The sequence below is a fragment of the Carcharhinus amblyrhynchos genome, chromosome 28 (genome assembly GCF_965287045.1).
Source record: "Carcharhinus amblyrhynchos chromosome 28, sCarAmb.v2.hapA, whole genome shotgun sequence".
NCBI lineage: Eukaryota > Metazoa > Chordata > Chondrichthyes > Carcharhiniformes > Carcharhinidae > Carcharhinus > Carcharhinus amblyrhynchos.
In genome coordinates this window covers 32729931-32747355 of record NC_137351.1, presented here as the reverse complement: position 1 = coordinate 32747355, position 17425 = coordinate 32729931, and the positions used below count along the sequence as shown (strand labels likewise).

General features: G+C 42.6%; 1 protein-coding gene across 5 annotated transcripts in view; it reads left to right on the top strand.

Moving 5' to 3' along the window:
* The window catches only part of arnt2 (aryl-hydrocarbon receptor nuclear translocator 2), a 369880-nt gene that overhangs the window by 316254 nt on the left and 36201 nt on the right, over window positions 1-17425 (top strand). For all 5 annotated transcript variants that reach the window (XM_080214131.1, XM_080214130.1, XM_080214133.1 and 2 more), the window contains one exon: window positions 8054-8222. In XM_080214131.1, coding sequence (XP_080070257.1) covers window positions 8054-8222 — 169 coding nt within the window. The remainder of the gene's footprint in view (window positions 1-8053; window positions 8223-17425) is intronic.

Genomic DNA, 17425 nt, shown 5'->3' with positions numbered 1-17425 from the left:
TAGACTCCCCTACCTTTGGGAAAAGATATTAACTATCTAGCTAATCTATGCCCCTCATTATTTTATAGATGTCTATAAGATCACCCATCAGCCTTCTGCGCCCCAGAGAAAAAAATCTCAGTCTATCCAGCCTCTATATACAGGAGGTAAATGGCAGAACCCTTAAGAGTATTGACAGGCAAAAGGATTTGGGTGTACAGGTGCACAGGTCACTGAAAGTGGCAATGCAGGTGGAGAAGGTAGTCAAGAAGGCATACGGCATGCTTGCCTTCATCAGCTGGGGTATTGAGTTTAAAAATTGGCAAGTCATGTTGCAACTTTATAGAACCTTAGTTAGACTGCGTTTGGAATATAGTGTTCAATTCTGGTCACCACACTACCAGAAGGATGTGGAGGCTTTGGACAGGGTACAGAAAAGATTTACCAGGACGTTGCCTGGTATGGAGAGCATTAGCTGTGAGGAGAGGTTGGAGAAACTTGGTTTGTTCTCACTGGAGTGACAGAGATTGAGGGGAGACTTGATAGAAGTCTACAAGATTATGAGAGGCATGGACAGAGTGGATTGTCAGAAGCTTTTTCCCAGGGTGTAAGAGTCAATTACTAGGGGGCATATGTTTAAGTTGTGAGGGGCAAGGTTTAAAGAAGGTGTAAGAGGCAAATTTTTTACACAGAGAGTAGTGGGTGCCTGGAACTTGTTGCCAGGGGAGGTAGTGGAAGCAGATACGGTAGTGACTTTTAAGGGGCGTCTTGACAAATACATGAATAGGATGGGAATAGAGGGATTATGGACCCGGGAAGGGTAGGGGGTTTTAGTTAAGTTGAGCAGCATGGTCGGTGCAGGCTTGGAGGGCTGAAGGGCTGTTCCTGTGCTGTAATTTTCTTTGTTCTTTGTTCTCTCCTTATAACTCAAACCATCAATGTCCCAGTAATGTCCCAGTAAATCGTTTCTGCACCCTTTCTAATTTAATAATATGATTTTTATAATAGGGTGACCAGAACTGTACACAGTGTTCCAAGTGTGGCCTTACCAATGTCTTGTACAACTTCAACAATACGTCCTATCTGTGTTCACTGTACTGACCAATGAAACCGAGTATGTCAAATGCCTCCTTCATCACTCTGTCCATCTGTGACTCCACTTTCAAGTAGCTATGAACCTGTACTTCTTAATTCCAGATATATTTTGTTGAATTCAAATTCCACCATGCCATGGCAGGATTCAAACCTGGGTCCCCAGAACATTAGGTGAGTTTCTGGATTAGTAGTCTGGCGATAATACCACTTGGCCACTGCCTCCCATTTTAAAAACCTTGATTAGATCGTCTTTCAATCTTTTGTTCTCGAATAGAAGCCAAGTTTATGTGACACTTTATTCAAGTTAAGTTCAAATGTGACACCCGAACATCTTGCCTGTGTTTTCCCAGCAGATTGACAGTTCTAAACTCTTGGGGTTGATTCTAACTTTACCCGATAATTAAAATGGACTATTGTGAATCAGCAGCCTGCTTTACACATCCAGCTCTTCGTATTTCCATTGGCTTGCATGGAAAATGTCAAACCTGTCCCTTTCAATCATGTTACAAATCCAGGATAAGCAGTAGAAACCAGTGGCATCAGTCAGTCCTGTTAGTTGATTCCATATCTACCACATTCCAAAGTTGGATATTGTGCCCCTACATGCAGTGTAGTCAAACGTAACAAATATCAAATTAAAAAGCTGGTTTATTTCGCAGAATACACATAGAACATTACTGCACAGAAACAGGCCTTTTGGCCCTTCTTGGCTGTGCCGAACCATTTTTCTGCCTAGCCCCATTGACCTGCACCTGGACCATATCCCTCCACACCCCTCTCATCCATGTACCTGTCCAAGTTTTTCTTAAACATTAAAAGTGAGCCCGCTTTCACCACTTCATCCGGCAGCTCATTCCACACTCCCAACACTCTCTGTGTGAAGAACCTTCCCCCCAGTATTCTCTTTAAACTTTTCCCCCTTCACCCTTAACCCATGTCCCCTAGATTTTTCTCCCCTAGCCTCAGTGGAAAAAGCCTGCTTGCATTCGCTCTATCAATACCCATCATAATTTTATACACCTCTATCAAATCTCCCCTCATTCTTCTACGCTCCAGGGAATAAAGTCCTAACCTGTTCAACCTTTCTCTATAACTCAGTTTTTCAAGTCCCGGCAACATCCTTGTAAACCTTCTCTGCACCCTTTCAACCTTATTAATATCCTTCCTGTAATTAGGTGACCAAAACTGCACACACCACTCTAAATTCGGCCTCACCAATGTCTGATACAACCTCACCATAACACTCCAACTCTTATACTCAATACTTTGATTTATAAAAGCCAATATTCCAAAAGCACTCTTTACAACCCTATCTACCTGTGACGCCACTTTTAGGGAATTATGTACCTGTATTCCCAGATCCCTCTATTCTGCTACACTCTTCAGTGTCCTACCATTTACTTTGTATTATCTACCTTGGTTTGTGCTTCCAAAGTGAAATACCTCACACTTGTCTGCATTAAACTCCATTTGCCATTTTCAGCCCATTTTTCTAGCTGGTCCAAATCCCGTTACAAGCTTTGAAAACCTTCCTCACTGTCCACTACACCTCCAATCTTTGTATCATCAGCAAATTTGCTGATCCAATTTACCACATTATATACCAGATCATTGGTATAGATGACAAGCAACAATGGACCCAACACCGATCCCTGTGGCACACCACTAGTCACAGGCCTCCACTCAGAGAAGCAATCCTCCACTACAATTTTGTCTTTTAAAAAGCATTTGGACAGTTACATGGGTAAGATGGGTATAGAGGGATGTAGGCCACATGTTAGCAACTGGGATTAGCTTAGGGGTTTAAAAAAATAGAGCGGCATGGACAAGTTGGGCCAAAGGGCCTGTTTCCATGCTGTAAAACCTCTGTGACTCTATGACACTGTAATCCTACCCAATGTTGAGCAATTATCTGAGCTTTTTACTGTCTATAAGTGGTTTTGAGCAAATAGAATGGATGTAAGTAAAGCCACCCACTGCAATTTCTGTTTGTGTCAGTGAAGAGTTATTGCAGACTGGAACTACGTCAATTTTCAGTGGGAAACCCTGTTGTTCTACTTGCTACATATGTTGACATTTAGCACTGTGTATTGTGTTTGGTTGATTCCTACGCAAGGAAAGTGTGGTTAAAATGTACTTAGCAAAGCATTAGAGAAAAATTTCACAATTACTTTCCAAACATCTGCTTTTCTAGTGTACACTTACCATATGGTTTGCATTTGCTCATCTTGAAAGCCTGTCCTTGCACAGAAGCAAACATCTGTCAAAGCATAAACATATACAAATATTTTGTGGGTATGGAGGTTCTGCTCCAGCGTCTGAACAAGGATTCATTGGCTTGAAGACATGTTTAAGAATACGCGGCTACATGATTTAAGGAGCAAATAATTATCCTATGATAAAGTAAGGTGCCAGCTTCTTTCTTCAGTAATCGTTAAAGATCAATAGGTGCAATGCCAGTTTGATGTAAAGAAAAGCTATGTGCTAAATATTAACACATGTAGCAAGTAGAACAACAGGTTTTCCCATTGAAAATTGACGTAGTTCCAGTCTGCAATAACTCTTCACTGACACAAACAGAAACTGCAGTGGGTGGCTTTATTTACATCCATTCTATTTGCTCAAAACCACTTATAGACAGTAAAACCCTCAACATTGGGTAAGATTACAATGTCATAGAGGTGAGGTTGGTGTGCAGTTTAGTATGTGATGGTGTTGACTGTGTGTCAGTGTCACTAGCACAACCTGGCTTTGCTCCTTAACCAGATATTCAGGAAAGATGGGTGAGGTGAAAGCGGCAGAGTGTCTGGTGAAGGGATTTAACGACTGAATTCATCTTCAAATATTCCTTCAGATGATGTTTTAACTCTAATACTGTGTTCAAGTCTTTCAGTGAATACTTTGTCAAGATTGTCCTTAACACAGTGGATACAGCCTTGTTATCAGTTTGATATCCATAATAAAGTGGGAACAGTTAGTGTTTGGGCATTCTACATTAGACAGTCTCAGTAACGTCTGTTATGCCAGTGCAATTAGTTTTAACAAATGTGTCCTCTGAGAAATCCATAACCTGAGTCAGTGTTAAGTAAAAGTCATGGGGACAATTCTCCCAGCTCACTGCGCTGCCCTAGTAGCGGAGGCCGTGTAGTGGGCATCCTGCTGGGTAACATAATGTCCGTGCATCTCTGGCTACTGGATTTCCGGTGTCATCTGCCAGGAATCGGAGCTGATTTAAATCATTATTTCAATCTCATTATGCCGGCCCGAAGGGGGCTGAAGTCTTGCCCCCTTCCCCCCTGCCAGGAGTGTTTCACTCCAAGTCAGAAATTCCTGCCTGACTCAACAGACCTTGGCGTGGTCTTCCCTCACCCGATACAATTCCCGTGGCGGGAGGGATGGGAAAATTCTACCCGTTAGGTTTTAATCAGGGGGCCTCATTGGCCGAATAGCTCCAACCAAAACCACGCTGTCACATGACCAAGACTTGAGCTGTTTGAATTCCTGAAATGATGCAGCTTTTGCATTCTACAGTCAGTTGCATCTTAACCTCTGAAGAGACAGCCTAGCTCCTGCCTTTGACCCCCATCTCTCTCCAAAGTCTGATCTTCAAAAAGTGAACTACAGAGTGAACTGATTTCCAGAATACAAGAATACTTGCTGCATCTTCAACAGCCTGCAGCCGAGCTGCTTGGATCAAGGCCAGGAATCCTGCCACACGCAACCACTTGAAAGAAGCTGCATTGGACATTGACTGACTGGACTTTGGATGCACATGGAAACATTTGCATTTTTATTGTGATCTTTTCTCTGAACCCCTTTCTTTTCGTTATTCCTCTTTTATTGTAAGAATGCAAAAGTGGGGGAAGTTGTGAATGCAGTTCCCACGTTTTTGAGTGTGTCTAAAATAAGCTAACCCTCTATAACTTTACCCCCTCTTGAGTTTGCTGTGGGGTTATTAAAGAGAAGTGAAGGGTTTCACCACTTGTAAAGTGGAAAACAAAAACACTTTTCTATTGACGGATAGTGCGAGGCGAAATCAGGGCTGTTTAAATTAATCCCCTCATGTCCATAACAGATAGGTAGAATAGAAAACAAAAATATGATTTAAATGGAGACAAACTACAGAATTTTATGGTTAACGGGGAATAGCATTCCTCATCCATAAACCACAAGAAGTTAGCATCTCACTACAGCAAGTATTATGGAAAGTAGGTGGAATTATGACCTTCATTGCAAAGAAATGGAGTATAAGAAATCTTTCTACAACCCTACATGATGTTGATGAGAACATACCTAGAGTACTGCATACAGATTTGATCTCCTTATTTTGATTCATGGGATGAGAAAAGGTTGAGCAGGTCGGGTTTATACTTTTAGAAGAATGAGAGGTTGTCTTCTTGAAAGATGTACAGTTCTGAGGAGACTTGACATGGTAGATGCTAAGAGGATGTTTCCCCTATTGGGGAAATCTAGGACTTGAAGTCACAGCTTCAAAATAAGGAGTCTTCCATTTAAGATGGAGATGAGGAGGTAGTTCTTCTCTAGGCATTAAATGTTAGAATCCGTCATTAAGGAGGAAATTGCGAGGCATCTTGAAGGCAATTGCTTGATAGAGCAGACGCAGCACGGTTTCATTAAAGGGAAGTCGTGTCTGACAAATTTACTGGAGTTCTATGAGGATGTGTCTAGGGTGGTCGATAGAGGAGAGCCGGTGGATGTGGTCTTTCTGGATTTTCAGAAGGCGTTTGACAAAGTACCTCATAAGAGGTTATTGCAGAAGGTCAGGGGACTTGGAGTTGGGGGTAGGGTGTTAGCGTGGATAGAGGATTGGTTGTCAAATAGGAGGCAGAGAGTGGGGGTCAACGGGTGCTATTCGGATTGGCGGATGGTGACTAGTGGAGTGCCCCAGGGGTCGGTGCTGGGGCCTCAGCTTTTTACCATTTATATAGATGATCTGGAGGAGGGAACTGAGTGTAGGGTGTCGAAATTTGCGGATGACACCAAGATTGGGGGAACGGCAAATTGTGTGGAGAGTCTGCAGAAGGATCTAGATAGGCTGGGCGAATGGGCCAGGAAATGGCAAATGGAATTTAATGTTGGCAAGTGTGAGGTGGTCCACTTTGGTAGGAAGAATGGTAGGAAGGACTATTACTTACGGGGCGAAAAACTGCAGCAGGCGACGGTGCAGAGGGACCTCGGGGTCCTTGTGCATGAGTCGCAAAAACCCAGCTTGCAGGTGCAGCAGGTGGTCAGGAAGGCGAATGGGATGCTGGCCTTCATAGCGAAGGGGATTGAATATAAAAGTAGGGAGGTCTTGCTGCAGCTGTATAGGGCATTGGTGAGGCCGCAGCTGGAGTACTGTGTGCAGTTTTGGGCGCCGCACCTGCGCAAAGATATTTTGGCCTTGGAGGGAGTGCAGAGGAGGTTTACTAGGCTGATACCGGAGTTGAGGGGGTTGAACTATGAGGAGAGGCTGAATAAACTAGGCTTGTACTCGTTGGAGTTTAGAAGAATGAGGGGAGATCTCATTGAGACGTATAAGATGATGAATGGGATGGATAGGATAGAGGTGGAGAGACTCTTCCCACTGAAAAAAGACAGTAGGACTAGGGGGCACAGCCTCAAGATAAAGGGGGGGGCGTTTTAGAACGGAGTTGAGGAGGAACTTCTTCACTCAAAGGGTGGTGAATCTCTGGAATTTTCTACCCATTGAAGTGGTGGAGGCTGCCTCGCTAAATATTTTCAAGAAGCGGGTTGATGGGTTTTTGATAAGAGAGGGGATTAAGGGTTATGGGGAGAGGGCCGGAAAGTGGAACTGAGCCACGACAGATCAGCCATGATCTTATTGAATGGCGGGGCAGGCTCGAAGGGCCAGATGGCCTACTCCTGCTCCTATTTCTTATGTTCTTATGTTCTTATGAATCTCTACCCTTTCAAAGAACAGTGGAGCTGGGTCATTGAATTTAATCAAGGTTATGTTAGATGTATTTTGAACTACAAGGGATGCAAGGGTTGAAAGTTTATTTATTAGTCACAAGTAAGACTTATTAACACTGCAAAGAAGTTACTGTGAACTTCTCCTAATCACCACATTCCAACGCCTGTTTGGGTCAATGCAGCTAACCAGTGCATCTCTCAGACTGTGAGAGAAAACCGGAGCACCCGGAGGAAACCCACGCAGATGTGGGGAGAATGTGCTAACTCCACACAGACAGTGACCCAAGCTGGGAACCGAACCTGAGTCCCTGATGCTGTGAGGCAGCAGTGCTAACCAGTGTGCCAGTATGGCCGCCCATCTTGTTAGTGTTATGGGTGACAGGGAGGAAAAAGGAACTAAGGTCATGATCAGATCAGCTGTGATCCTGCAAAACGGTGGAGCAAACTCAAAGGGGCCAATGACATTCTCCTGCTCCAATTTGTTATGCTCTTAATTCATTACCTGTGGGCTCGAGAGAGATACAAAGACAATTGAATTATTTAATATTGAAAGGAACATAGAACTGAAATAATGGCACTCACTGATTCTCTATTAATAAAATAACTAAACCTAAAGTGGTTTGTGCAGCAAGGATGTTGCAATGTTAAGAAAAGCGTGACCTGTTACATTATGCGATTGAAATTCTTGTGTACTTGTATGAGCAGCTTTAATCAAAATGTTGAAGATTTTTATTTTAAAAGTAGAACATGAGAATTCATTGGAATGTGAGGATTCAATCCTCAGCAATATTGCATGTGGTTATCTGCTGCTCCTGTTCTTTCGATCTTAATGAACTGCACTCTAATATGTTTAGTTAGCACTTTTTCAGCTTATTAGTATTACACTTGCAGCTTGAGTAACCTTTCAAAGCAGCATTCAACTAAAATTTGATATATTTGCACGTTGAGAGCATGGTTTGAATTAACCAAATAAAGTCGTACGGATCTTTTATTTGGACTTCAGATAATTGAACTTTTAAAAAAATATAATTGTCTCTTGCAGCAAGTCACATCTCAATCTGGTAAGGCTCAGTCGCCACCTTTCGCCATGGGATCCAGCCACACGTTCCCAGCTGACCCCTCTACTTTCAGCCCCCTTTCCAGTCCCGTGTCCACGTCGTCACCAGGAGGACCTTCTTATACCAGTCTGGCAAATCGATCCACTGGTTTTGGTGAGTGTGAATCTAAACTAGTCGTGACCAGAGTGATTTTTCAACTGACATCCTTCCCAGACCAATAGATATAACTGTAGATGGGTTCAAAATTGGGATAGAGACTAAGGAAAATGTCAGCTTGTTCTAATATAATGCCATTGCCTGCATGGTCAGAAAGCCCAAAACGTTGGTTTCCCTGTGCCACAACTCCCACCCAATAAGGGATACAGCTTGCCTTCATAATACCTTCTTGCAAATTTTGAGATTTGTTTTTTCACTGAAGTAATATACTTCTTGATCACTGAAATTCTACCATTTCAGCACCAACCAGAGGATATTGCACTGCATGGCCAGCGTCATAGTCTCTGAGTCAAAAGCTCTCTATTCAAACATATATGCATAAGAACATACAAATTTGGATCAGGAGTAGGCCATTCGGCCCCTCAAGCCTACTCTGCCATTCTGTAAGATCATGGTTAATCAATGGCATGCCTACCTTCACTGCCTCTGATTCCCTCGTTAGTTAAGAAATCTAACCATCACAGCTTTAAAAATATTCAATGATCCTGCTTCCACCACACTTTGGGGAAGATTGTTCCACAGATTCATGACATTTTGACAAACAAATTTTCCTCATCCCATCTTAAATGGGAGACTTTTTTTTTCCCAAAAGGGAAAACATCCTTTCAGCATGCACTCTAATAAGCCCCCTTAGGATCTTGTATATTTCAATAAGAAAATCTTATTATTATGATCAAAGGTTGAGTTTATTTATTAGTCACAAGTGAAATTCCCCTAGTCACCACACTCTGGAGCCTGCTTGGGTACACTGAGGGAGAATCTAGCATGGCCAGTGCATCTAACCAGATTGTGGGAGGAAACCGGAGCACTCAGAGATAAACCCACGCAGACAAAGAACAAAGAAAATTACAGCACAGGAACAGGCCCTTCGGCCCTCCAAATATGCACCAACCATGCTGCCCGACTGAACTAAAGCCCCCTATCCTTCCAGGGACCATATTCCTCTCTACCCACCCTATTCATGATTTTGTCAAGTTACCCCTTAAAAGTCACCATCATATCCACTTCCACTACCTCCCCCAGTAGCGAATTCCAGGCACCAACATCCTCTGTAAAAAATCTGCCCCGTATATCTCCTTTAAACCTTGCCCCTCGCACCTTGAACTTATGCCCCCGAGTAATTGACTCTTCCACCTGGAGAAAAAGTTTCTGCCTATCCACTCTTTTCATGCCCCTCATAATCTTGTAGACTTCTATCAGGTCACCCCTCAACCGCCGTTGTTCCAGAGAGAACAAACCAAGTTTCTCCATCCTTTCCTCATAGCTAATGCCCTCCATACCAGGCAACGTCCTGGTAAATCTTTTCTGTATTGTTGCCAAAGCCTCCACTTTCTTCTGGTTGTGTGGCGACCAGAATTGAACACTATATTCCAAGTGTGGCCTAACTAAGGTTCTATAAAGCTGCAACATGACTTGCCAGTTTTTAGACTCAATGCCCCTTCTCCACCTATGTTGCCACGTTCAGTGACCTGTGTACCTGTACATCGGGAACATTGGGAAACTCCGCACAAACAATGACCCAAGCTGGGAATTGAACCCAGTTACTTGGCGCTGTGAGGCAGCAGTGCTAACTACTGTGCCACTGTGCAGGTGCCACTTCAGGACTTGACAGCCACGGAAGGTGCATTCACAACATGGCCCAGCCCACAAATTCTTCCTTCGCACCTACGGCAGGCAATAAGAGTGGGAGTGTTTCCTGCGCAGCCATACTTGACGTGGAGTGGCACTCCTCAAGCTACAGCCTCTGGCTGCAAGCAAGCGACCTGTTCCAGGGAAAAACAAGCTAGGAAGCAAACATAAACGTGTGCTGCATCTAAGTGGCCTTTTGATTAAGTCATTACGAGTTAGCATCTGTGGGGATGGTGAGTAAAAGCAGCTAATGTGTTTAAATGTTATGTAGAACATCCTCAAGCATTTACTGTTCTTTCATATCAATAAATCTGGCTGAAGTCCCAGCCCATATAACTTAGAGCTGATGCCGTTGTTTAGGGAAAGCATTTTCTGAAAGGATGATGAAAGTACATCCAATTGTAACTTTCAAAAGGAAATTACATATACTTGAAAAAGAAAACAAAAATGTAGGACTATGGTGAACAGCAAGAGAGTAGGTCTCGTTAAGAACTTAATTTCGAAGCACAAACACAATGGGCTAAGTGGCATCCTTCTGTGTTGTCAGATTCTATGCAGGTCCCCCAGTATGGAATTAAAAAGCCATTATAGTGGAAAATGCCTCTTCACAATGGCACCAATCAATGGCATGAATAATGTAGAAACTCCCCCATTTCCTTGCATTAGTTCTATTTTGGTACCAGCCAGTACAGTGTGCTGCAGACTGTGTGCCAGCCTCTTTATAAAGAGCTCCTTCATCCTTCTGTAATTTGATTCAATTTACTATTGTCACATGTTTTGGGGTGCAGTTAAAAGTATTGTTTTTTTGCACACTATATAAACAAAGCCTACAATTCATAGAATACATAAGGAAGAAAGAAAGGAGAGGATGCAGTATATAGTGTCATGGTTATCACTAGGGTGTACAGAAAGATCAACTTAATATGGGGTAGGTCCATTCAAAAGTCTAGCGGCAACAGGGAAGAAACTGTTCTTCAGTTAGTTGGTACATGACCTCAGACTTTTGTACCTTTTTCCCAACATACGAAAGTGTTTTGGTTCATCTTAATTATTATATGGGGAACATATCAAATAAAAAAGTAAAAAATTGTCAGCTTCTCTTTATTCTTGAAATCCACTTTCCCTCCCTACACCTGTGGTTGCTCAGTAGCGCTACCACCTTCATTTTCTTTCTCAGGGATTGATTCAACACTTCAGTGGTTCTCTGTGGGCTGGACTTGTTGCCTCAACTTCTGAAAGTGGGTGGAAGAAATGTCTTTGCCCACATTAGTGTTGGTCTATAAACAATACGCATCAAAAAGTAATGGTTATATTTCAACAAAACTCGGTGCACAGATAAGGTTTGGTCCAAGGAAGAACTCCGTTTTTGGCAAAGATATAAATCCAGAAACCAATCCCAATCCTGGAATTTTATAACCTTCTCCGTTAAATTGAGAAGTTGGACAAATTGATTTTTCTTTTGAATGTTGTGGGTTATTTTATTCAAAATATTGTCAATGGTTTTAGAATGTTGTGGATTGTCTCAACTGTTATTTGTCACAGCTGCCAAAATGTGAGCAGAGTTTTCAGAGCAGGTTATTCAGTGTGGATTAGCCTGAAACCACCTCAGTGAGGAGGAAGCTCTTCATAAAATGATTTATTTTTTCAGCTTTCTAATTACAGAGCAATAGGGAGAAGACTCAAGGAAGAGCTGCAATATTGTAATAATATTGGGTGATACAATATGGCAGAGATATGTACTTTACTGAGTGTTCTGTTCACTTGCTTGTTTGGAGGCAATGAAAAATTCTTGAAGTCATCAATGTAAAGAAAATCACTTCATTTTTCTTTTTTGGGAACTTTGCGTGCCTTGATTATGAAAATTAATATGGTTTTTATTGTTGATTTTCCAAAAAAATCAGTACTACGATAATTAGGAAATCTATACACAGCTATCAATTGTCAAATGACGTATATTCTGAGGCACAAATTATAATAAATCAAATGTCAGTTTGTTTTCTTTTTCTGCACTATTAATTTGTCTGCCAAAAATTCCCTTGGTCTCTTCACATCACTCTCTATTGCCAAACACAGTTTTAACAGTTCTGCTCTGAGATTAGCTGCTTAGATGCATTCACCCCAGGTATAAGAGCAGCCTAACATAAGTTGCCAATAATTCAGTTGTCCCTCCCGGTTTGGATACGCATGGCTGTTACTTGGTGCGGATGTGCCTGACAACTGGAATCTGCTGCCCTGGGCATTGTGTGTTGATAGATCATTGTGTTGCGTCAGTGTTTTGCTTAAGCTTATGATTGCCAAATCATGCATTTAATATCAGCAGTCAAATTGCAGTTCTATTCCAATGCAAATATGTTTGTGTCCTTGGTGTCTTGAGGGAGACATTGAATTTGCTATTAGTAAGAAGGCCTGGAACATTCTGTTTCTATCAGTCACTACAGATGAATAATAGATTGTGCTATATATTTTCATATGCTGGGATTGACCCCTGTCTTCTGTTTTAGTCAGTTAACCTGCAGCTTGGTAATGGTTTTACCAAAAGCTCTTTCTCTTCATTGCTCTTCTGAACACACCCTTGTCATAAGCTTAGGCTGTTTTAGATGTTAAAATTACCCTGTATAGATTATAGACATGATGTGGAGATGCCGGCGTTGGACTGGGGTAAACACAGTAAGAAGTCTGACAATGCCAGGTTTAAGTCCAACCGATTTATTTGATAGTAAACTCACAAGCTTTCGAGGTTAAACTCTTCGTCAGGTGAATGGAGAGTTCTGGCCTCAGACAGTCTCAACGGGGATCTTGGGTTCATGTCGCACTATCTGTAACCCCCATGACTTGCCTGGGTTTGCAAAACCTCACTTACTGTACTGTTTGGAGACAATACACATCTCTTTAACCTGTGATCAGTGCCCCTTCCACTCACATTGTCAGCCACTTTAAGACTTGAACAGCAGGTTAGGTGTAAAGTTTCGCATTCTAATCAGTAATCTGTGAACTGTCTGTGCTTTATATGCTCTGCCTGAGGCCAGAACTCTCCATTCACCTGACGAAGAGGGAAACCTTGAAAGCTTGTGAGTTTACTATCAAATAAATCGGTTGGACTTAAACCTGACATAGATTATAGACACCATTGTTGCTAATGAAACACAATTAATTTAGTAAGACATCTCACAACACCAGGTTAGAGTCCTGTAGATTTATTTGGAATCACGAGCTTTCAGAGCACTGTTCCTTCATCAGGTGAGTGGATTCATGGACCTTAACCTGGTGTTGGGAGACTTCTTACTGTGCCCACCCCAGTCCAACACCGGCATCTCCACATCACAATTAGTTTAGAACTAGCTGATTTCCTTTGAGTCAGAGAACATACAAAAATAGCAACTTATATAGCACCTTTAACATAATAGGCAGAATCCTCTCATGGTGGGTGCAATGGTGGGAGGGGGGTGGGGGAAGGGCAGAATTCAGAGGAGCCCAAACGTCGGCTTCTCTTTGATGTGCTTCTGTGCAAGGCAGGAGCTCGTGGTGTTGGAGGTAATATTTTGGCATGGGTGGAGGATTGGCTAACTAGTAGGAATTAGCGATAAGAGAGTCTTTTTCAGGTTACAAGGCAGTAACCAGTGGATTGCCACAGGGACCGGTTCTGGGACTGCAGTTCTTCACAGTATATATTCGTGATTTAGAAGAAGGAACTGAGTGAACTGTGGCCACATTTGAAAGTGATAAAAAGGTGGAAGGGAAGACAGGTTGTCAGGAGGAAATAAATAGTTCAGAGAGAGATATTGACAGGTCAAGTGAGTGGGCAAAAAATTGGCAAATGGAATTCAATGTGGGGACATGTGAGATTGTTCATTTTGGAAGAAGAATGGGAAGGTGGATTATTATTTAAATGGAGAGAGACTGCAGAAAGCTGTAACACAAAGGGACTCGGTGGGGGGGGGGGGGGGGGTTGTCCTTATTCATTAAACCCAGAAAGTTAGCATACATGTGCAGAAGGTAATAAGAAAGGCAAATGGAATGCTGGCTTTTATTTCAAGGGGGCTGGAGTATAAAAATAAAGATGTGCTGCAGCAACTGTACAAGATACTAGTGAGGTCACATTTTGAATGCTGCGTACAATTTTGGTGCCCTTATTTAAGGAAGGATAAGCTAAGATCAAGCATCAGATCAAGCCCAAGATGGGACGCATTGCCTCATTTTGTCAGCTTAGATCGTGTTTGCCCCTCTTGTGGACACCATGAATTGGATTCAATTAGATTTTGAATTTGGTTTTAAGTAAGAAATGGATATGGGTTTGCCCAGTCCATTCTGAGCATTGGCTTTGTAACTTTAAGAAAGGAGGGAGTACAGAGGAAATATACTGGGATGATCATAGAACCATAGAATTCCTACAGTGCAGAAGGAGGCCATTCAGCCCATCGAGTCTGCACTGACTCTCTGATCCAGGCCTACCCTCTGCCATATCTCTGTAACTTCATGCATTTACCTCACTGATCTCCATAAACCTGCACACCTTTGCACACGAAGAGGCAATTTAGCATGGCCAATCCACCTAACCTACACACCTTTGGATTGTGGGAGGAAACCCATTCAGACACGGGGAGAACATGCAAACTCCACACATTCATCCAAGACTAGAACCCAGGTTCCTGGTGCTGTGAGGCAGCAGTGCTAACCACTGTGCTACCATGAGGTCCAGGTATGGTCCCATGTCTGGAAGGGGTATGAGAAAAGATTAAACAGATTGGGTCTGTACTCCTTTGAGTTAAAAAGGGTGAGAAGTGATACGATTGAAGCATGTAAGATTCTTAGGGGGTTAGATAGGGTAAATGTTGGGAGGATGTTTCCACTCATGGGAGAGTGTAGGACCAGAGGGCATTGCTGCAGAACTAGAGTGTTCATTTAAGATGGCTTTGAGGAAAGATTTCTTCTCTCGAAGTGTGGTTAATCTTTGGAATTCTTTACCCCAGAAAGCTGTGGAGGTTGACTCCTTGAACATTGTCAAGGCTGAGATCGATAGGTTTTTAATCAGTCGGGGAATTAAGGGTAATGGAGAGAAGGCAGGAAAGTGGATTTAAGCGCTAGATCAGTTATGATCTTTTAAATGGTGAAACGTACTGATTGGCTTACTCCACTTTCTATTTCTTGCGAGATTTTCTGCTGGTGCCTGCCATGGTGGATCACTAAACCTGCTGGAGGCAGGAATAAAACTGATTTGCATTTTGCTAATGGGATGTGGATGAATGCTGAACCAGAATCTTCCACGCATGCCTGATTCTCTGCAATACCAGCAGGAAAACACGCCAGTCCAGCCCAGCATGTCAGGACTCACCTGAATAATACCTGGGGCTGCCTCCAGAGTTCGGAATAGAAGCCACCAGCAATCTTGGACCCTGGAACACCACAACAGTGGGTGAGGGAACATCGAGCATGTGGGTCTTCCAACTTCAGTGTCATTGAGGAAGCCCATCTCCCAGCCTCAGTGTGTTCCTGGAGATTCATCTCCTTTCTTCAGGAGGTCTACAGTGGTGGGTCGGCAGTGGTGGGAGCATTTTTAATATGACCCCTGCTCTCTGAACAAGGCAAATCCATTGCCTCTGCCAGGTTTTCAAAAAGTCATGGTTCACAGCACGTATCATGAACTGTAATCTGCTTGAGGAACCTTTTGAAAGATAAGTTTCAAAAGGTCCAAATATCCTGATCTCAACCAGTCTACCTGCCAACCCATTCCTGGGATTTATTGCTCTGTCTTATGAGATATTTCTTGCCCTCATGTCCCTGAAACTGAGTCCTGTTATTCTTTTGTACTGGTTAAACATAGAACCCCTACAGTACAGAAGGTGGCCATTCAGCCCAACAATCCCACCCAGGCCCTATCCCTGCAATTCCATCTATTTACCCCGCTAATTCCTCCAACCTATGCATCCCAAGGCAATTTATCAGGTCAATCAACCTAACCACTGATCTTTGGATTGTGGAAAGGAACCAGAACACTCAGAGGGAACTCAGGCATACATGGGGAGAATGTGCTAACTCCACATAGACAGTGATTTGAACCCAGGTCCCTGGAGCTGTGAGGTAGCAGTGCTAACCACCAAGCTGCCTGGTGTATCTGAAAGTCTCATGTCAGTCTTACTTTCCCTCTTGTGAAATCTTGAAGACCACTGCAAAGTCCCTTCAAAGACATCCCATTTAGTGTGAAAAGCCTTTGTCAAATCCTCCCTGTGACCCTGACAATCAGACTTGTTGTTTTGTCCTACATGTCTTTATTGTCTCTACATCCAAAAATTATAACAAACGATTTCATGGTAACTACAATATGGTTCAGTGTGAGATTCACTTAGGATCTAAGATGAGGATAGATCAGAATATATTAGGAGTAGTAGGGGTAATGTTGCCAGACTACTAATCTGAGTTTGACTCCTGACAACAATGTCAAGTGGCTATCCCTGTTTAATTTTGAAAACATGACTTTTCAACTGTCAATTGACGGAAAGTTCATCTGCAAATGAGATAGGAAGATGGTGGACTTAACATTTGACAACTGGAAGATATTTAACAATGGCTGTGACCCCTGGATACAGACTTTTTGGAAGGGGATTAGAAGAAGTGAGCAGAAACAGAAAGGTTAGCAAACCTAGAAGAAGGCCCAGTGAAAATACAGACCAGCAACTCCTGAGCCCCCTCAGCAGAGACTCTGTGCCGGAATTGGGCTCCTGAGTGGGACGAGGTGATGCTTAACGCACAGTGACCACTACAGTGCAAAATATCACGTCACAAGATTTGATTTTTGATTTGATTTATTAATGTCACATATATTAATATACAGTGAAAAGTAAGGTTTCTTGCATGCTATACAGACAAAGCATACTGCTCATAGAGAAGAAAAGGAAAGAGTGCAGAATGTAGTGTTACAGTCATAGCTAGTGTGTAGAAAACGATCAAACTAATGCAAGGTAAGTCCATTCAAAAGTCTGACAGCAGCAGGGAAGAAGCTATTCTTCATCCAGTTGGTATGTGACCTCAGACTTTTGTATTCTTTTTGCCGAAGGAAGAAGATGGAAGAGAGAATAGGCAGCGAGAAGTGTAGACAGTGTCAAAGGATGGTAGGCTGGCTTGCATGATGGATGGATTGGGCTACATTCATGATCTTTTGTGGTTTCTTGTGATCTTGGGCAGAGCAGGAGCCCATACCAAGCTGTGATACAACCAAAAAGAATGCTTCCTATGGTACATATATAAAAGTTGGTGAAAGTCGTAGCTGACATGCCAAATCTCCTTTGTCTTCTGAGAAAGTAGAGGCATTGGTGGGTTTTTTTAACTATAGTGTCAGCATAGGGGGACCAGGACAGGGTGTTGGTGATCTGGACACAACTGTGATACAACCAAAAAGAATGCTTCCTATGGTACATATATAAAAGTTGGTGAAAGTCGTAGCTGACATGCCAAATTTCCTTTGTCTTCTGAGAAAGTAGAGGCATTGGTGGGTTTTTTTAACTATAGTGTCAGCATAG